This window comes from Labrus mixtus, chromosome 10 (genome assembly GCF_963584025.1).
Source record: "Labrus mixtus chromosome 10, fLabMix1.1, whole genome shotgun sequence".
Lineage (NCBI taxonomy): Eukaryota > Metazoa > Chordata > Actinopteri > Labriformes > Labridae > Labrus > Labrus mixtus.
The window spans coordinates 13,174,962-13,202,924 of NC_083621.1; the positions used below are offsets into that span (position 1 = coordinate 13,174,962).

Here is a 27,963-nt window from a genome sequence, read left to right on the forward strand (position 1 = left end):
TAGGTCTGTGCATAAGTATACCTTCTTGTGCGTGTGTGTGCGCGTGTGTGTGTGTGTGTGTGTGTGTGTGTGTGTGTGTGTGTGTGTGTGTGTGTGTGTGAGATAATTTCTGATAGGAAGAAACTGGCATGTGGCTCTGCTGTAAAGGTCTGTGATTGGCTGGATTCGTCAAAGAGCTATGGCAAGCAGGAGGAGAGGCATGCGAGGCAGGCAGTGCAACCTAGTGGTGGAAGAGGGCCGTGTGTGGTACAAAGGGACACACTCATCAACACACTCATAACACACTTTCTTTCTTACTCATACAGACACACAAACCCACATACTTTGTTAATACGCTGAATTGTAATTTATCTCTGTGAAACACATGCGCTTAACCTCTAACCCATGTATTTGATCTAATGTCCTCAATATATGACATAGTGTTCCCGGGTTAAAAATAACGGATAATTCCCTTCAACCCACCCACATACACGCATACACGACTTAAAGCTCTCCAACTAGGTTTGTACACAGCCCCCCCTCGCACCCACCTTAAACCCTACTTCTGTCCTCCCACAGCCGAGCCCAGCTCTCCAACCAATTTACATTAGGGAAGTACAGCCAGGGCCGGCTGATGGAGCAGCAGAGTCCATCTTCTTTTTCACATCACCCAAATCAACCATCAGCCTGGCCATTCAGACTAGGATCACAAACCCCCCCACCCCCCCACCCCCCACCCCCAAAAAAATAAAAGAGACAGATTACGCCACCCTTCCAGATGTGTTTTTAAGAGATGTGAGTTTGAGGTTTCAGAAAGGAGGAGCTATGATAAGGAGGGGGCTGGGTATGGTCCAGGGGGTGGAGCGGGTCACCAATTTGGGGAGAAAAAAAGGAGTACAGTGTTGATAAGCAAAGTCCCAAAAGCAGAGTTTAGCAGGGACCTTGCTCCACCAAAGCCACGGCCCATTTTTTTCCCTTCAAGGGGATTAATAATGAATTAAGGCACTCCCACCCCCCTTCAAAAAAAGATATTCATGCATGCTAATGCATCCATTATTTATAGTGTGCATAGAGGCTGGCTAGTGGTGGCCACATGCAAGTGGGAGGGATGTAAGGATGGAGTGCAGAGGTGGGGGTGTCTTTTTCCCCCCGAATGAAGCTGCGAGTCTCTGAAAGCAACATCCGCCCATTGTGGCTGGAGCTGGAGCAGGGTGGGGATGGGATGGGGAATGGATATGGACAAGTGGGAAGAGGAGGAGGAGGAGGAGGTAGAAGGATGAGGGGGTCCACGCTGCCAGACAGGCAGCTCGTGCATAGGCAGAGGGGCCGCCAAGTGTTGTGGGGGGAGGGGTGGATTAAACAAATAAATACATGATAAGAAATAATCATCCCAGCCGGGAGGGAGGGGGGCGCGATGGAGACAAAGAGGCTAAGAGGGACAAGGCGGGAGGTTAGTTAAGTCAGACAGGATTTACTGTCTGGACAGAGCTGTTCTCAACCAAACGGACATGGAAGACATGGCCAATTTTTGGGATCTCCTTTGATCCGACTTCTTGGTTTCTAAGTTATCACAGAGGAAATATCCAAAGCTTTCTACTTTTCCAGGATGTGAGGAGCTGGAATAAACTGTGATTGAGCTCTTCTTGTAATTCAATACCAGGTCTAGCATTTGACATTAGATAGCAGTAGGGGATAATTTAATAAAAGCATCACAGAAGTTGATGCAGAAGTTGAATTGTAGAAATGTGAAATACAGGAAAAGTAAGAAGATGAAAGATGAAGGGGGTTGCAGTCTTTTAATGTGCACAGCATGTGATGTGGTGAAGTAGAAGAGTGATAAGATAAAGCCAGATGAGCTTTCTACCCCTACTGATCCCCATATTAGCATAGATACAGACATCAGCATGGCAGGGAACTGGTGTTGTGGAGGTGACACCGGGGCCAATACGACACCCTGGCTCATCTCCATAGATATCAGTGGGGCCACGCAGGTAAATCATACATCAGGCTTATCTGAGATTCGTCTGTAGTGCGTGACATTCTGCCAGCAAGCTGCCACCTTAAGTTCCAGTAATCCTTGTAAGCGTTCCATTCCTAATACTGCTTTGGTTGTCCCCTAACTGCAGAAATGAAAACATACTTATGTAGTCTGTACTGTCAGAGTGATTGTTTGGAAACGGTTACAGCGTCTGCTTGATGGCTGATTTTACAAGTTGCATGATTTATAGATAATCCCAGAGAGGCTACTTAGAGTTTACTGTTTGTGTTCTTATGTCTTGTGTGCAGCAGGGGCAGAGCCAAGGGGTGGCCAGGGCCACCCTAGAAATCTGATTGGCCACCCCAAATTCCTGAACTATGATTAGCTATTTGCCGTGTCAGAGGCAGGATTGGTGTTTAAATCAACGTTTTGGACTGTGTTACAACAGGCTGCTTAAAGCTTCCTTTTCATTTTAATGCAGCCTATAGAGGAGATGCACATGATGTCATGATGGACGGAGTCACTGCAATTAGAACCAGCGAGTGGCAAAAAGCACGTACTGGTCCGGACTGAATAAGAAGTAAGCAGTGAACATCTGGTCTGGTCTCTTTGGGCAGTATAGATCCTATAGAAAGTGTTTATAGAAAACTTTGGAATTCATAACGTTATGTAAATAAATCCACAGGAGGAAACCATGCAGTTAAAGTAACACATACTGTAAACAGTCTATACAGCGCATTATGGAGCCTACATAGATTCAGTTAGTGATCAATATAAATGGAACCTCCTTCATTTTCCATCTCGTTTTTACCTGTGTTTCAGGGGAAAATAAGACCTTAATTATCAGCATATCAGTCAAACAGCAAACAAACAATGATGACTCAGCATCTAAGATAAGGGATAATATTTTTATGCTAGGACAGGAATCAAGTCTGATTAACACAGCTGATTTTACATCATAAACAAAAGTTTGGTTTATAGACATCTATCACATATTGAATGACATCATTAACCTAAATAAACTTCTATTTGTCCAAATACTGAAGTTATTTCCAAATATTTTTTAATAAAGTGAAAATATCCAATCTAATAACAGTTCCTGTCTATACTACTGAAATAGTGTTACATTTTAGACCTGCTATGTGTGTGGTTGTCAAATTAGAAATTAATTCAATCAAATTATGAATTAGCGGTTGGCAGAACAGGTGTTAGAGTTGAGCTACCTTAAACTCAAAGAAAGCAGTGGTACATTCTGACTGCACCCCTCTGTTGTGCGATTGTTACCAAGATCGATATTTTTACAGACTTCCGAAAGCTAAAGTAAAATCTTGCAAATTGATCTCTGAAAGACAGAAAAACATCTGGATCATCACTCTGACTTAATTCAGTTAATTCAGTTACACACCCATCACTGATAGAACCAGGCTTATATGTATCTTCATGCTCTGCTTTGTGAAGGCTCCTGCTGTGGTTTATATAAAAGTCAGAAAACCCGAAGTCTGCCCAAATGTAAATGTCCACGGCCTACTATGTCTTTTTTAAATAGTTTGGATCTCTGTCAAGTCCAGATGTCCTTAATTTAAGCACATATTCATCAGTTTTACTCCTGTTTTTGTCGTGTCCTTTACTTAAGGCAGCGGTGTCTCAGAATGTTCTGACCCTCCGTCAGACTGAGATGGCGTGGTCAGGAGGATAAGTGACGTCAGTGTGTACCCTCTATTACATTTTGGTAGAACTTGAAAATTTGTCTTTGAACATACATATTTTTTATTCCTTAAAGAATTAAGGGAACACGGTTTTAATAATGCTACTAAAAAATTCAACATGTTTGTACAACATTTATTTAATACTTTAATGTAAGCGTCAGAAATAAGATATGAATAGCATTTTCTTTACCCATTCTATCTCCACTTGTCGTTTCTGTGTGTGTGAGTGTGTGCACTTTACACTTCATGCAACCACTGCAGTAGTCTGTAGCCCAATTCAGCCATACCCGTCAACATCTGACTCCGCCAGTGGGTGCATGAATACACATCTGCTGGAGATGGGGCGATATCTGGGGTAAGAGGTTATCAGTGTAAAATCTATTTCAATAGGATTGCCCTCTCATTTTAAAGAGTTGGCTTTGCATTATACTCATGAAAGGCTAATGATGTAAATCCCCTGCAGTATAATGGACTGATTGTACTTCAAATGGATTAAATATTGTTACATGAACTGTCTGACTCAGGAATAATGCAGGTAACAGTCAGCCATCTATTAATTGCACACATGCAACATGTTTCCCAACAAGCAGCACCAGAGGCAAGACCTCCCAGAAGTGACAATGTGCATTGTGCAAACATTGCAACCTTTGTTCCACCAACAAACACAAGGTGAGGCCCTTAAGTGTTTTTTTAATACCAAAACCTCAACCACACACAGGAAAAATCCATAAACATTGGAATGATGTCAAAACAACATTGTGAGGTTTGACAGTTTTAATTTTCCACTGCTCAAAGTGAAAAACGGCTCCTGCAACATTTCCTGCACCCCTGGAGATTTTTATGACAAATACAACAGCAGCTTAATTATACATGCGACCACTGCCGTAAAAGCAGAACCATTAACTACCATCTTGTTAACACAGAGGACCTGCCATGAAAGTGCTGGAGTCGCATTTTAAAATCTTTTCACTCAGCGCCTGTCTTGTTGTGGCAGATTGGCACCATGTAGAGGAAATATAAAAAATGAACGTGGCAGTGTGTACACACCACATGCAAGTAGTGGATCTGGTTTGAATGATTAAGATAGTGGCCACCATACTTTATTTGGATGATCTATTCTTGATGTCCTGGCTTTAACATGATCAAAAATACAAGTAAGCTAAACACCATCCAAACATAGACTCTCTCATTTCATCCCACAGCTGCATGCACGCAGGAAGAAAGGTGTCTTCAGTTGTCCCTGACCTTCCCCAGCGTGTCCACGAAGAAAGCTTTGGAGTCTCCAAGTATGAGTGAACTTCCAACCTCTTCCTGTAGAGGCTTTGGTTAGGTTTCAAAGGCTTCCTGGTTTTACGTTACTGGCCAAACATTCCCCAGCTGTACATAAAGTGGTCAGTCTAAATGAGACCCTATGGAGGCCAAGGGAGATCAGACACCCCCTGACGTAACCAAGCATCCCAGTTAAAAGAAAAAGCAACAAAAGGGATGCTGTGGATGTTATTCGCTCGCTGAAACAGGTCAGCGTTCACTTATGCCAAGTGTGATATTACAGTAAGTAATACATACTTGTGAGCAAAAGAGGCCTCTACAAAGAGAATTGAAACTTTGTCACTGCCATGAAGCAAAGCAGTAATCTGAATATTTCATCATCTGTCCTTTAATCTACCTTCACCTTAGGTTGTCCATATGGACTTCATAGAATGTGTCAATCTCTTGAGTGATAGAAGGTAAAACCCACATAACACCCAACGGCAATCCCATGACGCAGCATTGACTAAGAGATGTATGGCCCTATGTTAAGCAAATGGGCAGAGAAATGGTTAGCCACGGAATCCATTATTTCTTCTCCTATTTCCATTGTCTTAAAGCCTGCCTCATGTTCCCAAAGTGCCTTTAAAGACATGTTAAGAGAAAAGAGCTCTCTGCTTTGGAATGAGCTAACTTAATTATCATAGCAACTGGCACTGCTCTTTAACATGTCTATAGTGTTTGGCCTGCATGCATAATTTTGCTGTGTTATTGTGGCGGCCTCTGCGTTTCTCACTGACAAAAAAACCAAAACCACAGGCACGGGGGCCTATTGTCATGGGCGCATCCATCTGGATCAAGGCCATTAGAGGATATTTGCACTTCCTCTATGGCTCCTGGCTCTTTTTGACATGCAGCAGAAGGAGCAGGCATCACCCACCAGTGTAGGGCCAATTGAGGTGCAGATTGACCAGAGGGACAGTGAAGGAGGGCAGCCAGAAGGGCAGAACTCCTGTCAAATCCAGTGATGGACACCCACGTGGGGGGCTGGTTGGTTGGCCTGTGGTTTTTGAGGTCCTACGGCGATTGATGGGACATGACTAGGCAGGCGTCCTGGTTTCATTCTATTGTCCCCAGGGATGTTGGAGGGTGTATCAGAATGTCAGAAGCTCTTGGCTCCAGCACACTTATGGTGTCAACTGCCTACAATATACAACTGGCCTTTTCCTGCCCACACATACACCAATGAGAAAAAAAGGAAATTCAAGTGGCTGTGGCTGGGTAGGAAATGAAACCAGTACTTTTCGGCTTTTTTTGCAGCCTTGATTCATGCATTAAACATGAATGTAAAGAACCTATATGCTGCGAACACAGATTTCATGAGGCTGAGAGCAAACACTGAACACAAATGCATAAATGATGCCGTTTGAAGCAGTGGAAACATGCTGATAAGACACACAGATATAGGCCTGCTGTGGTTAACACCAGCGTTTACAACGACCATGAATATGTGGATGTGTGTGTGTGGGTGTGTGTGTGCGCGTGTGCACATGTGTGTGTGTGTGTGTGTGTGTTTGTGTGTGTGAATGCGTGCTCAGGTGAGGAAGACGATTACGCATAGATCTATACACAAAGAGAAAGACGGCTCTCAGGGACACATCAAATAGAACCAATTCGGCTCCAACACATAAACACCTCTGCTGTCAATCTATATCTCCCCACATGTAACTTATATGCTTGTTGCGGCGTATGCAGCCTCTCTGAGATGTGTTGGAATGCTGACAGCGCAGAGATACAAATCTTGATTTGATTAGGAGTCATAGTTTAGGGTCTAAGCACTGGAGCCAATATCCACTGGGGCGGGTGGATGGGGAGAGGAAAGGGCAGAGTATGGTGGCAAAGGGGGGTGAGGGTTGGGGGGGTTACCTGTGGCCCTGGCTCCTACTGGGAGTAATTTGGAACAGACTGCTCCCAATGTGTTCATTAGGGTTGTGATTGGGGCTGAGCGCAGGTGGGGAGGGCCTGCCCTGCCTGACGCTGAATAGTCCTGATTGTGCCCAGCATAAAACGCCATCTGTTTCAACGAGGGAATGAGAAGGGGGGGCAAGGGTGGGGGAGCTACCGGTGCACAGTCATGTTTTATGATGTCTGGGCAATATTGTGTACTAACAAGAGGGGGGGACATTTGCTTAAAAAATCCTTACAAATGAAAGTTAGAAGCAGTTGTGAGAGAAGGGTTGGGACCCTGGTACATATGATGTATAAATGTAAAACAACAGACATGTGGGATAATCAATTCTTTCTTGAATAATACATCTGACTAAAAATCCTACTGTTTGTCTATTATGTATACGGCTGGACAATGTTGAGATGTCAAAACGGTAACAAATTATGGTGCCATTTAGCTTTCATACTGTAACAGATTGTAGGATAACTTTATGCTACTGAAAATCATCCACTACGTCCACTTTGAAAGAATGGGTCGAGGTACTGAGTACAATTGCGAGCTATGATCGGGTTACTTAAAGAGCGGCTCGGAGGGAGGATCTATTTAATGAAGTGTGGGGCTCTTTCCTAACTCATCATTTGGATATAAATCACTGTCTGTCTGTCTGTTCATTTTGTATTTAGATCAGGTACACGATGTAGGTTGTTTGTTTGGATTTCCTGGTGGTTTATTGTTGTTGCTTTTGTTCAGTCTCTGTCTGGCTAGAGTGGATTGTTATTGCTGGAATGTGGACTTTGTTGTTGTTGTTGTTGTTGTTGTTGTTGTTGTTATTGTTTAAAAGGAAAAAGAAAAAGAGATAAATATATCAGCAGGCTGTGAAGAAGTACTTTACACAACTGTATTAATGCAACTTAACTGCATATGTGAAATCAAAGATATTAATTTAAAAAATCCTAACAACCGCCTCCAATATTGTATATAGCCTAGTTAAAAATGCAAATAATTTCAAATGTGACTTATTTTAAAATGAGGGCGTCCATTTCCAGTTTAAATGGAGGGCTTCAGTCCAGCTTTTTGCCTGCCACTGTGACCAGACGGTTTAGGAGACAAGGGGATTGGAGATGGAGCGGCTGAGTGTATTTATGGGCCGCCTGCTTCAAAGCCGGGATGTTTTTGGTTAATCCTTTACTCAAACCAGGCAGACATACAAATGTTAATCTAGGTGTTTACACTCAAACTTACACTGTCTGTTTCGCTGTAGACAGAACATTAAGGAAAATTCACTTTCATAGGTCTCATGTGGATAGAAACACAGCCTCCGAAAATATATTTTTACTAAGTCAGCCTCTCTTTTTTGTGTCTAATTTTTTTTCTTCTTTCTGTCTCTTGTAGTGCAAGGCCCTGGGAAGAAAAAAGACAAGCACAGAAGAGAAGAAGGCCACTGTTTGCTACTCGACTTTTGAAGCGTCTTTATCGGGCTTGGCAGCGTGGTCCTGCGTGTCCAAGCCTCGTCGTGCTTTTCATCCTTTGTGCTGTCCAAGGTGTGTCCAATGCACTGGGGCTTTGTGTGCATAGGGAGACGACACATCAAATTCTGTCTTCTGTCCCGAGCTAGGGGGATGGGGGTGGGGGGTTGGGTGAGGTGGGGTGGCTACAACACAGGCGGAAAGGGGGGGGGGCCACACAAAAGCAAACTTATGGAAGGACACGGCTCTTCAAAGCTGCTGTGCACAAAAGGCATTATAAAGCATTACTTCATGTAGAGTTGTGCCCGATGTAATCGCGGGGTTCCTTAAGATAGAGAATCACACGCAATGGTCAGCCCCGCCCCTGCCATGATGAAAGGGCTGTGGAGCTTCAGCTATGAATGGGGGGGGGGGGGGTAAGCGAAGAAGTTTGCTTCACTTTGATGCACAGTAAACAAGTGAGTACATAAGTTATCTTGAAGGTCCTGATAGAAATCCACTCCTTGTTTTTTGTGGGGGTTTTTTTTTAGAAATGTAAATACAGTTCATGCTGGGAGCTTGATGGATGCACAAGGACTGAAATCAGGAAGGGTAGAAACCTCACAGAGCCCACAGAGCGACAAGTGATTCCCCTCCTCTTTTTTGCTCCACCATCAGCTTCATGGTAAAAGCTCTTTCAAGCCTGAACTCTGCCTTCTAAAGAAAATTATGCTGATTTATTGTTAATAAGCCAAGAGGTTGGCAGAGGGAGCACAGTGCGTGGAAAGTACAGGTAGGCTGTAGTTTTCCTGATCAACCTGACTAGTCCTCATCTGTTTCCTGTGGCCTCCTGCTGAGATGGTGCGGGTGTCGAGCGTGAATAGTTAAATATGTTCCAGGGCACGAATGCTGCTACTGTCAGGTACATTTGCACAGCCTGCATGCTCCCTGTTTGTATCTGTGTGTGTTTGTCTTACTGACAGTGAATGGTGATGGGTATGGAGGAAAGGGTGGTGCCATCACTTTAGGCCCACAGATGGAGTTCCCACAGGAGGGACACGCCCCGGTGTTTATCGAGACAGAGCAAAGGAAAAGACGCCGACAGATCTGTCTTTGCATCTTGAAGGTTCAGCATAAACCGGAGAATAGTAAGTTCTGTAGCCTCTTCATGTGTCGTGTCCAAAGGCCTCCCGCGCAGCCTGTGGAAACTATGGCATATGTATCCACAAGGTCAAGGCTTAGATGTGTTGCACAAAGATTTTCTTTAGTATGCTTTATCTTCTAATGTAACAGAGAAACTAAGTCATGTAGAGCTTCATCAAGGTGACACAGTCTGAAGACAATACAAGCATATAAATGCACCTCAGTTGCTGCCATCCTTGCAGGACGGCTTTACTCAAAGTCCTGTGTTTGTTCTAGAGACTTCGTTTTTGGCACTATATGGATCAAAACTTAAGTTGCTTTACATCTTCAGTGTAGTAGGATAAGCTTTGTTTGTTCTGTACCAGATAATAACTATGTCTGTTCATTGCAGACTAAAATCGTACCCTTGATTGGATTGAAAGTTAAGGATCCTGTGTATATCCAAATGATATCCAAAGACACCTGGCGGAGTAGAGGCTCTAAAGCCTCACCAGCTACTCCTTTGCATATCAAAAGGTAGACTCTCTGACATGGAATAATGAACCATGTATCAGATCACAAAAATGCTTTTTCCTTTAAGAAGCCTCAACTTGCATGCAGCACAGAGGAAATGTTTTAAATAACAATTTAATAGAAAAATAAGGAAGGAACTGGAAAATGTATGAAAATAATATTTTTCTAATGGCTGCAAAAAACACAGACAGTGAAAAAGTGTTACATATTGTAACTGCAAGCAAAATGGTCAAAGCCATAATGCCACCAAAATGTGACCATTTGTCGGTGCAGCAATCATTTGGTGAGTCACCCCTTCAACCTGCTCCCACATGAAACTTTTGGATGAGGCGTTCGCTAACCTCTCTCCTCCACGTGTACGCAGGTCACAGAACAAAGCACAAGGGCTAGGGAGCAGGTGTCAGAGGTCACGGTATCCCAAGGGTAACTTGAGTATCATCCCAACACCTCTAACACTTTTCAAAGCCCTCCTGCAGACAAGGCCCTCATCAGCAAAGTGCCCCCAATGGCCCCTCGCAAATATGCACTACCTCACTCTCGTCTCTGGTGCATCACCTGAAACCCTCAGTACGTGACGAACAGGCCCCGGTCTGTCCAAAACAGGCCCAAGACCTGGTGGGGGGGCAGTAATGATGCTAAAGGGGCAGAAACATATACAGGGGCCAGATTTCATTTTCTCTGTATTTCACGGAGGCTTTTCGCACATGCTTTTTAGACTGAAAGAAAAGCTAGAGAAGGTTTCGCCCCATGAGAGATAATTACTCATAACCCACACAGTCCTGTTAGCTTGGGTTCAGACACACATTCACTCAAATTTCAATAGCTGCAGTGCCACAACAAAACATCTCAGTTTGCTTCCAGTAAAATACTGATCTTCCCTTATGTCTACTCATTTGGACCACAGACAGTGACGCATAATAAGCCATATTTGAACATGGCCATTTTAGAGAATAATGGATATGACGAAGAAATGGCAGAAACGCTACTCGTGCTAACCCTACTTTAACGTAACAAATCTAAACCCCCTTCCCCTTCTCTGTCTAATCAACCATCAATAAAGTCTCCTCTTCACTTCTACTGCTATTACAAGTCTCGTCAAGCTTTAAGTCAAAGAGACTCCAAGGCCCAACTAGCTGACAGTCAAGAGGCTGGAAAAAAATTAAGGTGTCCTATCTTCCAGCAGATTATACTTTATCCGAGATGAAGGGTTGAGAAAGAGCGAGTGCAGTTCAGTCAAACTAGCTAAACGGGTGAGAATTAAGATGTTGCAGTGCAGGATGAGGCAGTTATGCATACATAACATGTTGAGGCTGGGACCCCCTACTGGGGAGAGGCACGACAAAGCCTCTCAAACAGCAATACCTCTGGGACAGCTAATGATTAATTAGCTTGTGTCATTAAGTGAGGCAAATGTCACCCGAGCTTCCTGGGGAAGCTGTCACACCATGTGTAGGCTACTCACAAGTTTCCCCCTCAGGTGTTGGTGAAGGGTGGGGGGTGGCACTCTGTTACTAGGCAAATTCTGACATCTAGTGGGCAAATTGACAACTGCATCAGCCTCCAGCTTCCAAAGCTTTTAGAGAAAACCTTTTTCTTTTGCTTTTTTCCCCCTCAATAACAAAACTAATATTCTTACGCATAAAACTAATTTGCAAAATTCCTAATATGCCTTCGACAAAGAGGTAATCCAGACTTCTACTTCGGTTGTTTCTCTTTCTTTTTTCCTGGCCACTTAATTGAGTGAGGTGACCTCATTGACCTTTAAATGTCATTCAAGCCATTGACCGTGACACTGACATCAAAATTTAAGAGGTGAAACATCCTCACACACAAGTTTCTTTGGAGAAGTGAGCTGACATACAAGCATGCAGAAATATTTTTAATTCCACTTCTTAGCATCACACAGTGTAAATAGACAGTGTAAAATATAGCTTACACAATATTATATTTCTAAAAATAGTATGAAAGCGGAATAGTTTTACACTAAAAAGCAGCAAGAATTTTCTTACCAAAGATATGAGATGCAGCCTGGGAATGACGACTTTCTCGAACAGTTTGGAACTAATCCAGATAAGAGAGACCACTAATGGAAATAAGAATTAAGTTACTTAATAAAATCGCTATTTGAATTCTATTTTCTTCATCAGCTATCGCTGACTTTTCACTGAATACTTGCTCACACTTTATTTCTGTCTCTCTCGCTCTCAATCTTAGGATCAGTTAGTCTGAGTCTCATGAAGGCCAGCACAGAATCCTGGCCCGCTATAAGACCAGACCAAGAAGAAGTGAGAAGGCCCTTCACTTTAGGGGGAAGCCCAACGTGGAGAGGCTTAACACGTAAAAGAAACCACACACATACACACCTCATGTCTGTCTTTGCCCTCATCCGCAATCGCACACACACACAAACACACACACACACACACACACACACACACACACACACACACACACACACACAACACACACACACGCACGCACAATCTGCTTCACCCTCACATAGACATTCAAATACAAAAGCACACCTGTCAGGGCCTTTCCACTGTGTGAGCAAAAGCAAAGAAGTCTAGCCCCCCCTCTGCCTCTCTGTATGTGGTATCCCATGTCTGTTATATTAAAGCAAATCCATTCAGTTCCCACTTTCAAATCCGAAATAATGGCATGAGCAATTTTCACATTTAGGCAAGCAGGGACACATGCACCCTCTCGCTCTCTCTCTCTCTCTCTTGGCTTAATGAATAGAATCAGATCGGGGCCCCTGTGGTTGTACTCTAATCTGCCTTTGAAGATTTCAAAAATTTCCAGATTAAAAAATAAACCAGAACCTTCGTATGTATTTATATTCTTTTGCATATTACATCAGAAATAAGACATCTACTCCTGTCTACTCTTAAACACTCATATGTATAAGTGCATGTGATTTCGGTGCTGTGTTTACCTACCGAAAGGGGCCTGAGGCCCCACCGGGAACCTCCCGATTGTGCCAGTCTACTGGTGTGTGACGTCCATTTGAGGGGGGAAATCTGTGCAATAGAATGATTGAATTAAAGTGCACTTTGGTCCTGAGTGCTCTCTCTTTGCCACTTTGCACCATAACATGTCTTGTCCTAAAATAATTAGATTGAGGCCTTGGATGGTGGAGTGGCCGGATCCTCAATGGTCAAAAGAAGGAATGGTCTGCCTTTGAATGGAAGCCTCCCAACTTAAAAAAACACTTTATTTCTTTACACTTGAGGTTTGTTGTCTTTTGTGACTACTATCCCTTTTCACCATTTGCTTTCATGCAGCTGTGCCCCTCTTTAAAAAGTCTTTGTGCCCGCACCATGAATACAGGCAATGTGTCCATGGCAGGTAGCCCTTATTGCAAGTTAATCTCCTGAAAGAGCCTCATACAAGTACTTTTAAATTCTCGCCCAGCCACAGAGGGCTCATCATCAATCGAGTACTTCTCCCCTTTGGGAGAGCTGATGAGTGTGCTGCCTGGCCGGTGACAATGGCTGCCAAGTGTGGCAAAGTAATCACCTTCTGGGGAAAACACTAGTAATTACTTCTAAACTGTTTAGGTTTCAGAGACAACTGCCATTGTGCAATAAAATGGAAGCTCCCTTTTGAGAGCGGTGCTGTGATGGATGCTCTCAATCTCTTTGTCATAGGTTTGTTTACTGAGTTTTCTCTTTGCAGTTGCCCAGTGGAATCATGCTTTAACATTTGTGTGTGTGTGTGTGTGTGTGTGTGTGTGTGTGTGTGTGTGTGTGTGTGTGTGTGTGTGTGTGTGTGTGTGTGTGTGTGTGTGTGTGTGTGTGTGTGTGTGTGTGTGTGTGTGTGTGTGTGTGTGTGTGTGTGTGTGAGTGTGTATGTGTGTGTTCATGTTTTTTATGTTATGTGCATCTCCATCCCTCATGCTGATTAATGCCTGTTTTCTATTTATCATGGATACAAAAACACACTTTGCCTTGTGTAAGCTATGCATATCAGGAAGATTCTCTCAATTTTCATAAAACAAAAGTAATGATTCGTTCATTCCGAAATAATTTATTAATGAAGCACATTCCTGCATTCAAACAAACCTGCATGTATTCGTCCTCTATCTGGCTCCGAATGAGAGCAGCCTATTTTCCTGCATGATGTCTAATATCTCTTACCGCAAGACGAGAGAAGGTCCTTTTAACTTTAAATGTGTTTAGACATGAGACAAAAGGAAAAGTCAACTGAAACAGCCTTTAAAAAGGAAAATTATAATGTAGAACATGTAATAGGAATATATTAAATGCATTTCCCTGAGCCAATTTGTCAAAACATTGAATTTTTAGAACAGGATGCTTCTCATTCAATTTCTAGTATGATTATTATTGTAATTTTTTTTAAAAACTCTGCAATTGAATGCTCTGAAGACTTCTATGCTTAATTAAAACTGTCATACCTTAGAATACCAATTATTATATGTAAGTGCACTAATAATTTAGAGATTTTACACTGATGCCAGGATTTACTTTTTGAATGGGAACGCTCATCTTTGGGAAATTTTAAGTCCAAAGTAGCTTGAGATTTTAAAATCGCCTGTTGACCTTAATGTGTTCCTCATTAAAGAATGCTCCAGATACGAATTATCTGATTCACAAAAATAAATTATTTTCTGTCAGGAGGCCTTAACTTTCCTTACATCCATACAAATAAGAAACTCTCCAAACATTAAACTCACACATCATATGTGGCATAAAAAGCTTATTAATAAAAGGTTTATAAAGATAGACAAACACGAGATGGTAGCCTTTTGAACTTTAATTTCACTGTTATCACTGACCATATCTCCGATAAAAACTCATGTAGTCTGTCTTACATGGAAAATAACTGGAAAAACAAGCAGAATTTTCAAGCCATCAGAAATAAAATGTTTTTACATTAAACAAACTTTAAGATTCCTGAAAAGATTTAGCAGGCCTATTTACATAGTTCATCTTTGAAGGCAGAAAACATAGAAGCCTACTTTGAAGAGTAAATTCTGAAAGAGTCAAAAAACGTGTTGACATGAGAGGTAGAACATAATGGATAAGCAATGTGTTCTTCTTCTCCTGTTTAAAATATACACTGTTTCAAAGACAGAATTTCTAACACAAACTTCTATTTTAATTCTTAACTTGCATTAAGCACAAAAGGTGAAAGAGATTTCTCTTGATAGAGAAGCTTTGCAAGAAGCTTTGAAAGGGCTTACGCGGGGCGCTGCAGTTTGGTTAAGCCCAATGTTTGGCAGTGCCGGCTGGTGCATGTATATCTTAGTTCGTTAGCTTGATGCTAACATATAACCAATTGGAAAATGCGATTAACTGACTAACAGAATTAGCATCGCAATTTTATTTAAGGAACCTTTCCACATTAGAATCTAATGTTTGAAAGGTCGTTTTGGAACCATTTTTTTATTTTTTATTTTTTATTTTATTGCACAAAACAAAACACAAAAACTAACATAATAGATCAATGAAAAGCAGACAATACATAATGATTAGTTAATTAACAAAATATCCATTTTGAAAGAAAGGTGCTGGAGGAGCAAAAAAAACCCAGAGGGGCTTGTCGAGTGGCCCTCCTAAAGAGAAACATGTAACACAGACACAAATTATAGTCCAAGCAAAAACAATAAAGCTAACAAGAAAACATACTCAATAAGGTGTAAAAGAAAGCAAAACAAGAAAGAGTCAAATTAAAGAAGAGGGGGGGAAAGGAAAATAAGCTCTTATGGCAGAGAATGAGAGACGGCATAGAGGGAGATGCAGAAAGAAGGAGAGGGATACAGACATTTGGAGCATCAACAACAATAACAACAATAACAAAAATTTGATTTATAGCTAATGTCAGTAATAATGGTCAAAGTATGTGTAGGAGTAGTAGTAAAAGCTAAGAAGAAGCCTTGCTCAAGAGCACAGCGGCAGTGCTCAGGTAGTGAACTGGCACCTCTCCAGCTTCCAGACCAATTTCCAGACTTTTCAATCCAATCCGGGACTTGAACCAACAACCTTTTGGTACTCAACCCAAGTCCCTACAGACTGAGCTATGTATCATGAAGAACTACAGACATGCAGTAATATGATGTGAATGAACAGAGATAGAAAGAGGGAGAGATGGGAGCTCAATGTGCCAGATCTCCCAGCAATTTAAGTCAAGACAGCCCAACAACCCAAACACCTATCAGCTGATTCCACAGACCCCTGGGCTAACCAATCCCAAAAGGCCTCCTCCTTCAGCCTGATGGCTTCCTTCACTGCTAGTGTCCACCTGCAGGTTCTTAGATTGCCACCATGACAGGCATGGATGGCCTTCTGGACGCAACTCTTAGCAGCCTTTTCCACAATGGAGGCTTTGAACATGGACCACTCAATGTCCCCAACCTCCCCAGCCATGAAAGACAAATTCCTCTGGATGTGGGAGTTGAAGACCCCACGGACAGGAGCCTCCACCAGCTGATCGCAGTTCACCTGCACGACACATTTGGGTTCACCAGGTCTGTCAGGCAGCCTTCCCCGCCATCTGATCCAACAGCTCTGCTGCTCTCCAAAACATACGGCTGCAGATCTGATGAAACAACAACAAAGTTGATCATGGATCTTTGGCCTACGATGTTCTCGTACCAAGTACACTTGTGAAAAAAGCCCTATGCTTGAACATGGGTTTTGTTATGGCCAATCTATGACTAACATAGAGGTCCAACAACAAAGCACCACTCGGGTTCAAATCGGGCAGGCCGTTCCTCCCAATCACCCCCCTCCAGGTGTCTCCATCGTTGCCCACATGAGTGTTGAAGTCCCCCAGTAGAACTATAGAGTCCGCAGGCGGAACCCCTTCCAGGACCCCACTCAGAGACTCCAATAAGCCTGTGTACTCTGAACTGCTGTTAGGTGCATATGCACACACAACAGTCAGAGCAGTCCTCTCTGCACCCTGAAGTCGCAGGGAGGGTGACCCTCTAGTTCGCTGGGGGAAACTCCAACACAGCGGGAAGACACCAGATTTTGCTGCATTGGAAACAACCAACTGGAGGGCGGGGGGTCTCCCAAGGTAAAACGTAGCAGACGAAGCAACAGTCTTAGACACAAAAGATTGTCACAAAGCACTTCCTTCAACAACTCATTTTAGAAAACGTTTGTTGTAATTTCAAACACTTTCATTTGAAATGTTCTTAGTGTTAACAGAAATTGTCATGGAATTATCAAAAACCTTTTTTGATATGTTCAACTTAATTTGGGGATTTACAATAGAATGTAGAAAGCAGAAACTTTGGAAATTTGATAGAAATTTAGATTGGAATTTGAATGAATCTTGCAAGGGAAATTGTTTACGCATTTTTAGGGATGTGTTTTTATTTTATTCTATAGTTGGAAGTTTTAGGAATATTCTGATTATTTAATCTGAATCTCTGAAACTATTGTCAAGAGTATTGTCTGAAAACTTCATTAGATATTTCCTGGAAATTGGGGGAAAAAATGGCAGGAAATATTCTGTCACTTTCACAGAAACTCATGTTGGTCAGGATATTTGGCTATGGGACACACTTGGGAATAAATCAATTATCTATCCATCTATCAGTCCATCCATCTACTAAGATTATTTGGAACATTTTCTTTATAGTTTTCAAGAAAACATTGTGTCTTAGATTAATATTATTTATATTTTCAAACACTTTCACTAGGAATTTTCAGGAATATTCCTGCACTGTCATGAAAAAAAATATATAAGTTTTCATTGGCAACTTTCATTGGAAATGTTGGTGTTTCATATAAAAATTCAACCTGTTTATTCAAATCTTTTTCACATTTTTATTGGAAACTTTCAGAATTGTTTTGAAACTTTCATAGTCACAAGTACACTAAAATCCAAAAAATTTCATTGCGTATTTAAATAGGTGATGCTGTTACTTATCTGCTGTTTTATGCTGAGTAAATAGATGCCAGTGGAAAGAGCATCAAGAATTGTGTACCTGTCGTCTTAGCTCTACTGCCCCTTAGTGGCCAAAAACATAACATTTTACAAACAAACTATTTACTTACATTTTAAGTCTCTTTTGCACTTCATCACTTCCAAAATAAATATGCATCTGTCTATATATCCCTGTCATGCATGGTTATAAATGTTGTATTTCCATGCACCAATAACTTAATATATTTTGAGAATGGTGCTTTCCAAAAGAATTAACCACTGGGGCGTAGATGTCTTAGTGGTTAGGTTGCACCCCGTGTACAGAGGCTATTGTCAGGCAGGGGGTCTGGGTTCAAGACTAACAATATGGCTTCTTTCCCGCATGTCATTCCCGACTCTCTCCCTCTGGTTTCCTATATTCCCTGTCCTCTCAAATAAAGGCAAAAAGCCCTTGGCTTTAAATCTTTAAAAAGAAAATGTACCACTGGACATTGACAAAAGGCATATAATAGACAATTTTTGGTAGTGGGCTGCAATTTTTTTCCACATCAGCAATAATGTCTTTCATTAAAGAAAATGTCAGGCTTGTACATCTTAAGCATGGTGGGTATTATTTCACCTCCCCATAGCAGACATGGTTAATGTGACTTTTGGTGAGGTCACATTAATAATAGCAAGCTGATGCAAAATTATGTCAATCCTTGAGTCTTTTGAATTGAACCACAACTAGACTGCTATTTCAGCAGTGGTGCACCTCCTAGATCAGTGATACTCAACCCGAGGCTCTCGAGCCACCTGTGGCTCTTTTAGGTCCTACTTGGAGAAAAAAATCCAAAGTAATTATTTAAAAAAGGTCAGCAGAAATATTGTCAGCAGAAATTATTATTTGCAAGTCTTGTCACTTTGTTTCCCACACATATTTTAAGAAAGAAAGAGTTTTTTCTATTGCTGCTCTTGCAGAAATATTTTTTGGGTCAATGTGGCTCTTAAGTCTAACAAGGCTGAGTACCACTGTCCTAGATGCTAGATGCATATAGGGGAAACACTGCAATAGAATTGAGTTGGTTTCTAATGTTTCACTGTAGTGAAGGCGTATGCTCTGGTTGTCTGGCTCTCTATGTTTTTGGTTTGATAGGTTCCTTAATTGATTCTGGATGTTTTGACATTCACTGTCAAACCATTTGTCTTAATTTTGATTTTTGGGGATTTTCTATTTGAGGCCTTGAGGTTAGATAATGAAGCTGTAAAGTCGAATATGTTATTTAGGTGTTCTACTGCCCTGTTTACACCTTACGGTATTAACTAACGGTAATTGGACTTGTTGATGTCTATTAGCGTTTTGGTATGTTTCTGCACTGCCTTCCTTCCATTTATAGCGGTTTTTGATACTATGTAGTTTGATTGGTGTCTGTGCTTCCTGATTGGTTGTTGCTCTGTTAAGGTAAATTGTGGTTTTGCTGTGGTCTGACAGGGGAGTTAGAGGGCTGACTGTGAACGCTCTGAAAGACTCCAGGCTGAGGTCAGTGATTAAGTAATCTACTGTACTGTTGCCTATAGATGAGCTGTAAGTGTACTTACTGTAGGAGTCCCCTCGGAGCCTACCGTTGACCATGTACAGGCCCAGTGAATGGCATAGCTGCAGGAGTTGTGACCCATGTTTGCTTGTTGCTTTGTCATAGTTGTGTCTGGGGGGGGGGGCATACTGGAGAAGTGATGTTTCCACCTCCTGGTAGATGTTTGTCTCCCTGTGTGCTGAGGGTGTCAGCTTCTCGTCCTGTCCTGGCATTTAAGTCACCACCTGAAAAAGGTTAATCTCCTCTTCTAGGATGCAGAACATGCCCTCTTTATAGTATGGAGATTCGACTGGAGGGATGTAGGCAACACACATGATGATGCTTTTTAAGTTGAGGTTAGTGTTTTATTTATTTATAAGTAGATGTAAAAAGCTCATTTTTTGATTATCTTAATGGAAAGGGAAAGTTCTGTTTTGTACAATATCAACATGCCGCCTCAATCTCTTCCTTGTTTGATTCCTGTTAGCTTACTACTACTACCGGCTCTCTGTAGTTGTAGGGTGTCTGCTCTTAGTACCAAAGGCAGACGACCTCAGACCTTGTATATTCCAGGATGAAATTATGAAAGATTTGTATTCCATATTTTACGGTGGTGTTAATCCAGTGGTTTTAGGCCTGGACCATGATTGTCTAGAGCTCGCTAAGCATCTGGTGTATGCTCAGGTCACAGGGTTGAGCTCAGTCCAGTGTGGGGATGGGATTTGTTCTGCTCAGAGCTTGTGCATATGTGTGGTGTGGGGTTGGCAGGAGGGAGGTGGGCCTAGCAGGGTCGAGATAACTACCCTCACAGAATGGAATGTTGCGGAGGCTTTATCTATTACTTTCTTAATAGATTTGGCCACCTCTTCTCTCTGTGTTCTCAGGTTGTTTGTGCCAGTGAGAATGATGATGTGGCTGGAGGATCCTTGGTGGTCTTCTGTTAGCAGTTCCATGGCATGGCTGCTATTCTGGCACTGGATTTTTTGCGACTCTGTGGTTAGAAAATATTTTTTTCTCATCCATCGAATGTTCTGTTAGCTCACTTCTCAAGTGTCAAGTTCTTACTAATTTCCTCAACACTCTCCTCTCCTTTTATTAACTTTCCTTTCCTTTCTCCGCTCAAAAAAAAAGAAGAATCAGCAGCGGAGGACATATTTAAGCAGCGGTGCCCCTCCGGTGCTAGATGCATATAGGGGAAACACTGGTATCATAAGTTTAAATGTTAATTAAAGTAGACTTTAACAAATATGGAGTTTATGGAGTTTGACGTATGTTTTATTTGCTGAAAGTTTTTGTTAGGTAATGGTGATGATAAATAATGGTCATAATTTTATCTAAAAACAGTAATATTTGTCTTAAATGTTTAAAACTATATTAAACTACATACAATATTTTCACAAAATGAACACAAGGATAGACATGGGAGATAGAAACTGAGATAGGGTTATGCTCTTGTGAGCTGGGAGAGCTGTGAGAGTGTGTTTGATTTTGTCGGCCCGTGTGTGTCAGTGAGTGACACTGAATCAGAGAGAATCTGCATGACACAGCTGCAGACAGAGCGCTGGGTACCTATAGTCACTGCACAGGTTCTAACTGTATTAACAGTCTAACAATCCCATGAGGCAGCAGGCCTGGGTCTGCCTTTGAACCACAGTCCATTCAACACGAGAACAGGGAAACATCTCCCACCCCTTTGCAGTCCCCAGCATTTCATTTGCAATCTAAATCTAAAGCGCAGGGTGCTCGAGAGTCACATCAAAAGGCTTTTGGAAAGCACAGACAGTGCAAAGACTTGAAATAAAACGACTAATTATGAGTGTTGATTAGTTGGCCATGTAAGCTACAGACTAATTGGATTGAACAATGTAGTACTGCTTTTGTTTTCTGTGCATCTTAATGAATGCTTTTTGTTGTAGAAAGGCTGAAATGTTGAAGTTTCTTTTGTTTTTGTTTTTTGTGCTTATGTGTAGCACAGAAAATAAAGAGATCATTGGATGAAAACATGTCAATAGACACATTTAACAAAAAAACTACATGTTAATGCATATCTGTGTTCATAGAACCGTCTGAAGTTCTAAGTAATGGTTTACATTACAGCTCAGTTCAACAGGGGTTTATTTAACTAATCAGCCTCTGCATAGTTTTCATCTCCACCCCATCAGGGGTTGAAGGATGATCTGTAACTAATAATAACACCTACATTTTGTATCTGTAAAGAAAGAACAAATTCCTTTTTTATACAAATATATTAGAAGTTTCATGCATAGTGCTTCTTAAAAGGTGTGTAATGATATTGCAAGTCTGGCACAGATCACGCATAACTGCAACCAAGTCTAACAGCTGCTTTTAAGTTTAAAATAAATATTGAATTAGCCTGCAGTACTATGATTGTTTGAGTATCACAAGAAGTCACACAACATGCAAAACTGAAAAAAATGATTGAAACTCTGACATTTGACTTCTAAATTCTTGGGAGAGTATAGCTCAGGGAGCTCCCCTGATGGGGCACGGAGAGAAAGAAAGAAAGAAAGAAAGAAAGAAATGTATCAACTGATGAAGATAAAACAATGTCACTGGAAACATTGGAGGAGCCAAAGGACCTTTAAATCAAATCAATCAAAAGTAAGCTTTAAAAGTATTAAAAAGTAAGCCTCTAAAGTATCAAAAGTAAGCCTCTAAAGTATCAAAAGTAAGCCTCTAAAGCAAGACAGAGCGCATGATGCAAAATCCACTAAAGGGTGTTGACATATTCACATCCTTTTCATGTTGCTTATGAAACACAAGTTTATTGATTTGAGTAGGAATCATTCAAAACTTGATATTGACTTGATGATGTATTTACATTTTTCTCAAGTGTACTTAAACACAAACCATGCCTTACAAAAATAAGATTTCAATTGATAAGGAAATTAGCCGTAAAATCTAAGAGTTAAATCAGTCTCACTTCCACTTGAGGTTTATTAATAAACAATATTCATTGTCCCTTGGGAGACAGAAATGATCCACCTCTGCAGGCCAACTCCTACTTCTGATTATAGTGTGAAACAGGTAGCACCTTGGGGAGTTATTGTTTTGCCACCTATATATCTTAGTGTTGTGAAAAAGCAAAAGAACATTGTGAACTAGGAAAAAGGAAGGGCTCTTCAGAAATCATTCTGAAAAATGATATGAGGTTCTTTTATTTGACCTTTTTCTAGCGATGTAGGCACACTATAGATTACTTTTAACACCATAATTCCTAACCCAGGGCTTGGTCTTCTGCAAAAACACTTCAAATGTAAGCTGACATAAGTCCTTTTTGTTCTTTGCCCTAAGAGCCATCCCATTATGTGAGGATCCCATAAAGAGGCATCTGATTAAATCACTTGTTGTTACTAAGGAGATGTGTGGGACTGGCTCTGATGCTATGGGTTGTAATGGTTACATGGACAATCAGGTGTGAAGGAAATAAAAGGAGGACATTTATTGTAGAATGTTTCAATGTTGATATATTATAATTGGACTCTTGTTACGTTTTTGCTGTTAACAAATAGCCTATTTAAAACCATATGTTCCAATGTGTTTAACATGATGTTCTGTGGCGTTTTTTTCTACTTAGGCTATAGCCTCGAAGAGCCTATGGGAGGGGGGTAATAAATTACTGGTTGTAGCTTTCCATACCATCATATAGGCTGTTGAACGTGTCAGACAGAATCATGTGGGGCACTTGCGCACTCAAAACAGAAAGGGTAAAAAACGGATGGGAGGGGGTCGGTGAAAAGCTACAGCGAGGGGGAGATCTCAGTGCAGGTGTCCTTGGTTTTTCATTTTTTCTGACACCTCGGGAGACAAGAGCCGACCGTAAGCCTAAAACTGTTGACGAGGAAACCAAAGCTGATAAAAAAAAAAGAAAAGAGACTGCGAATAAATGTCTAGTAGGCTATGCCATGAAATCCGTAAAGAGCAGAGAGGGAGAGATATGCTCGTCTGGATGAGAGACCCCCGCTGGGTGAAGACACGCAGCGTATGTTAGCTGAGCCGTGAAAGCTCGCTGCTGCCATTGAATGGAGACTGAGGCTGATACGGGAGAGAAAACGATGGGAAGCGAGCACAGGAGCGGAGTGAGCATCATCTCCGAGAATCAAACATCGCTTCTCTGATCATTTCAAGGTATTATGAATCATTTACAGATTAGCAAACCGCGGTGTTTGCCACGGTCTGGACATTGTCAGTCGATGATGATGATGATGATGATGATGAAGGCTTGAACGGTGGCATTTGTTGTCGCCAGACAAATTCCATTTTTTTTTTTTTTTCGCTCTGCAGATGTGGTGCTGAGAGAAGAATAAGGCCTGGATCGGTGGGGGTGATAACTGACATCGATGAATGGAAAATCCGTCATGGTCACCAACATTTTTCCAGGTTACCCACGGATGAATCCACAGAAATGTATCCCCGGTGGTGCTCTGTGTTAGGTGAGGCTGCATTGAGAGCAATTTGAGATCATGCTCATATTTGCACCTAAGATACATTGAAAGACAATTTACATCAGCAAACAAGCAAACACAAACCTGAGCTGTTTTTTGCCTTCCTTTATTATGAAGATGGGACCAACCTGGTTTATGGTAAACACTTGATTTGAGACCACACATGCACAATCACTGGAGAAACAATGCCAGGTTCTCAGGTGTTCGCTGCGGGTACTAATATCACTGATGTACACTGGCAGTCTGGCTTCACCAGCTCCAGTCAAGACCCAGTCTGGTCCTCCACTGCCAACAGTGTGGTCAAGATGTTGCTCATATCGCTCATAGTGTGTGTGTCCCTGTTTGGCAACGTGGTGGTCTTACTGGTGTTCCAGAGGAAGCCTCAGCTCCTCCACGTGGCCAACCGCTTCGTCCTCAACCTTCTCCTGGCTGACCTTCTCCAGACAGTGTTAGTCATGCCCTTTGCCATAGCGGCCACTGTGCCGGGCGTGTGGCCCCTGGATGCCAGACTGTGCCAAGCTCTGGTGGTGCTCATGCACCTTTTCGCGTTTGCTGGCGTCAACACCATCATAGTTGTCTCTGTGGATCGCTACCTGGCCATCATCCACCCGCTGTCCTATCCCACCCGAATGACCCCTCACCTGGGCACCAACCTGATCATCTGCACCTGGGCGCTTAGCTTCCTGCAAAGCACACCGCCCCTCTTCGGCTGGGGGGCCATCGACTTTGACCGTCGCCACAACGTGTGCTCCGTGGTGTGGTCCTCCAGTCTGTCGTACTCTGCAGTGGTGTCCACCTTCTCCTTCTGGCTGCCTGTGCTCATCATGCTTGGATGTTACTGGATGGTGTTCAGGGCAGCTCGGAGGCAAAACGCACTTGTGCACCCCGTACAGACGCAGTCCTACTCCCAGCCCTGCCCGCAGGACTTCCAAGCAACTAGCAGTCCACAGGCACGGCGCCAGCCACAGCAGGCCAGTTCACCTGATGGCCCTTATTCAGCAAGGGGGTACCCTGTTCGAGTTAGACAGAGACGCTTCCACTACCACTGCAAGGCAGCTCGGGTGGTTTTCGTGATCATGGCATCATATATCCTCAGCATGGGGCCTTACAGCATACTGAATACAATATCTATGAGTGCCAGGGCAGCTGTACCCCCCTGGCTTTCCTCCCTTGCCCTTGTTCTCTTCTTCTTGCAGTGCTGCCTCCACCCGTACATTTACGGTTACATGCACCGCAGTGTCAGGAAAGAATTCCTGGCTTTGCTCTGCGGGATGTTCTGCAAACAGGGTCGTCCCAGACAGAGCTCTGCTGGGGAAAGCTGCTTCACCACGACAGAGGGACGCTTACGGGTCAGCTCTCACCTGCCCAGCCTGACCGCTCGAGTCTTACCTTTACGGACTTGGGAAGAGTGCACAACGTCATCCTCTCCAACCTGCGAGAGGAAATCAAGGGACAGCCGCAAAGAGACGATCTCTACCAGCATCAGTTCTGAGAGGGAGCTCACAGTCCACAGCAAACAAAGCACTTAGACTGCCTTGAGTATTCATCAGATAGTTCTCATTTACTCTTACTTGAAGATCTTTTCATACAGTGGCTAGAAATAAGCGAATAGCCTTCCTGATGCCAGGGTTTTTTCGTTCAAAGGATCCTGTCATTGGGAGTAGTGGTATTATTAACATTTCAAAGTACATTTGAGTGAATGAAAAAGATCAACTCCTATGATCTCTTTAAAAAAAAATGGACCATTGATTGATCAGTTTTGAATGTATAATTCACTGGCAGTATTTTTACTTGGTGAGACTTAACATGAGACTTGTAAATACTGTTATACATACATACACGTGTTACTATCACATGTCAGAAATGCAGAATGGGTGACGCTGCTTGTCTCTTCAAACCAGCATTACTACTTTAAAGCTCCTGTGAAGGGTTTTAAACTGATTATGAAAGAGGCGGGAATAAATACTGACATCTCTTTATGATTTACAAATGCGAACAAGACCATCAGCTATGAGGATTAATTATTTATATGTTCTTTTTTGAATGCCCAAAAAGCGAATGGCATGGGGTAGTGGTCGCTCAAGTCAATTGAGAGCAAGTTGAAGGAGCATGTCTTTTTTCAGCAGATATTCACAATGAGTGATACATTTTACTGTGAAAAGAGGGCAGGATAAAAAACACACACAACTTACTCATGTAGAGGACAAAATCAACAAAGATGTACCACTTGGGTCACAGGGGGCTTTAAAATCCACACAAACCAAAGGTTCCTCACATAAATGGATGCCAGTATTGTTTTAACAGTTATTACAGAAAATGGGCATTTAAATCAACCTATACTTAAGAAAGTAAATTCAGAAAGCACCTTTACACCAATCTGGTCTAAAAAGTGGTTGGTGTTCTTACTACTTTGCTTTAATTACAGGCCATAGGCGTCCCGATGAAGCACTTAATTGCAGTATCTGCACAACTACTCTTAATCCTTTAACGTTTTTTGTAATGTGTTGTATCTGTGATCCTGCATGAGGGGCACAGGATAGACTGTCCTTGAGTTAGTTTGTCTGCAACTAATGAACTCAGGTTATGCTTTTGGCTTCATTTGTAGAGCCCATCATTGCTCTGCTTGTTGAGTGAGTGGACATGTATATTTTTGTGTTGTTCCTGTCAAAGTATCTGTCTTAAAGCGCCTTTTGAGTATATGACTAGACAAGTGACATATTGTGATTGTAAGTGACAGAACACACACGAGTTAGTTGGTGACTCCCTCTTCCTGACGGGATACCCTAGCCTCTATGTTTCCTTTCACTCTTAAACAAGGTGCATTTTAAAATGTGCCACTCTGTATTTGGACGTAGTTTTTACTGCATTTGTGATGTCAGCCTATCACGGAGCAATCACAGTGTTTTTATTGAAAATATACAGAACATGGAGAGCAAGGTATGACAAAAACTGAACTGTGGCGAGTCATGCTATTTATAGTAGGCTGCATGCCACACAATCTTATGTAACAGACATCTGAATACATGTAGATTTGTAAAGATACCTCCTAATACAGTACCTGTCTGTTTAGAGCCACATCGAGAGTGGGTTCTTATGTAATTTTTTTTATGCTTGCAGTGACTCATCTCACAGAGAGGCATTAGGTTTATTTGGTAGATGTGTTGCAAAAAGATGTCAAGTGCAGCACAACATTATGTGCATTATTCCCTGAAGTGTTTCTACACCTTTTGTCATGTTTTTGTAGCGTTTTAGGAAAAAGAAGCGTAAAATACGAGGGTTGCTCCCAGTGTGTAACTGTTTTTTGTTTTTTTTAATTATCTGACTGTGATATTTTTCTGGGAAACATTTAACAAAACCTGACAGACTAGACTCTTCTTGAGCCTTGGTTTATTTTAAAAAAGCCCCCTAGAGATATCCATGATGCTACAGTATCATCAATGACAATCAAACTTGAACAATGAGTTTTGCGCTGTAAAGGGAAAAGGGTCAAAGTACAGTTTGTAAAGAAGTGTATCATGTTATAAGAGAAAGTAATGTTTTAAAGTGCTTTTAAACGACATATTTTTGGCATTCCTATTGTGATTTTGTATTATTTCTGATTTCATTATCTTACATTAAAGTTGTCTGTTGTTTAATAAAAGTGAATAAATTGCAATATGTGTGTTTTTGCTTGCCCTTGTCTACAAATCAGTGTCTTTAAAAATAACAATCAGGTTCGATAATCAAATTAACTTGCAGCAAGTATTCAGTTTTTTGCATTTTACACCAAGCAGAGCGACACTCTGTGTAAGCATGCAGGGGAGATTAGTAAGAAATGAAGGAAGGAAATTCCAGAAATCACAACAATATTGAATTAATTAATTGAATGAGAACAAACTTTGATGATGTTGAGCCAAAGATTCCTAAGAGATTTGTATTCAAGTCAAGTATAAAGTATTTGAGTAATCAGCTGATATAATGAAAAATTGCTTATGTAAAAAGTATTTAAAACAATGTGTGTGGTTGCAAGAGGAAGAAAAGAAGGAAAAACAGGGAGGAAGGACTACTGTTTCATTCTTACAATTACTGTCTCCTCTTAG

The 27,963-nt window shown here is 41.8% G+C and overlaps 2 protein-coding genes and 1 long non-coding RNA gene across 3 annotated transcripts in view; 1 reads left to right on the forward strand and 2 right to left on the reverse strand.

Annotated features, from left to right (window-relative positions):
* The window catches only part of LOC132982108 (uncharacterized), a 97,960-nt gene extending 85,747 nt beyond the window's left edge, over positions 1-12,213 (reverse strand). Inside the window, exon 1 of the long non-coding RNA XR_009674672.1 lies at positions 11,970-12,213. This is a non-coding gene — a long non-coding RNA (uncharacterized LOC132982108). The remainder of the gene's footprint in view (positions 1-11,969) is intronic.
* Positions 1-27,963, reverse strand: part of adgrg4a (adhesion G protein-coupled receptor G4a) — a 382,000-nt gene that overhangs the window by 266,973 nt on the left and 87,064 nt on the right. The window lies entirely within an intron of this gene.
* Positions 23,175-27,539, forward strand: gpr101 (G protein-coupled receptor 101). The gene has a single exon (XM_061048380.1). The coding sequence runs from the start codon at positions 24,070-24,072 to the stop codon at positions 25,411-25,413; it is 1,344 nt and encodes a 447-aa protein (XP_060904363.1). The 5' UTR covers positions 23,175-24,069; the 3' UTR covers positions 25,414-27,539.

Coding starts and splice junctions, on each gene's coding strand:
- gpr101 (XM_061048380.1), top strand. CDS start 24,070: ATGCCAGGTTCTCAGGTGTTCGCTGCGGGTACTAATATCACTGATGTA.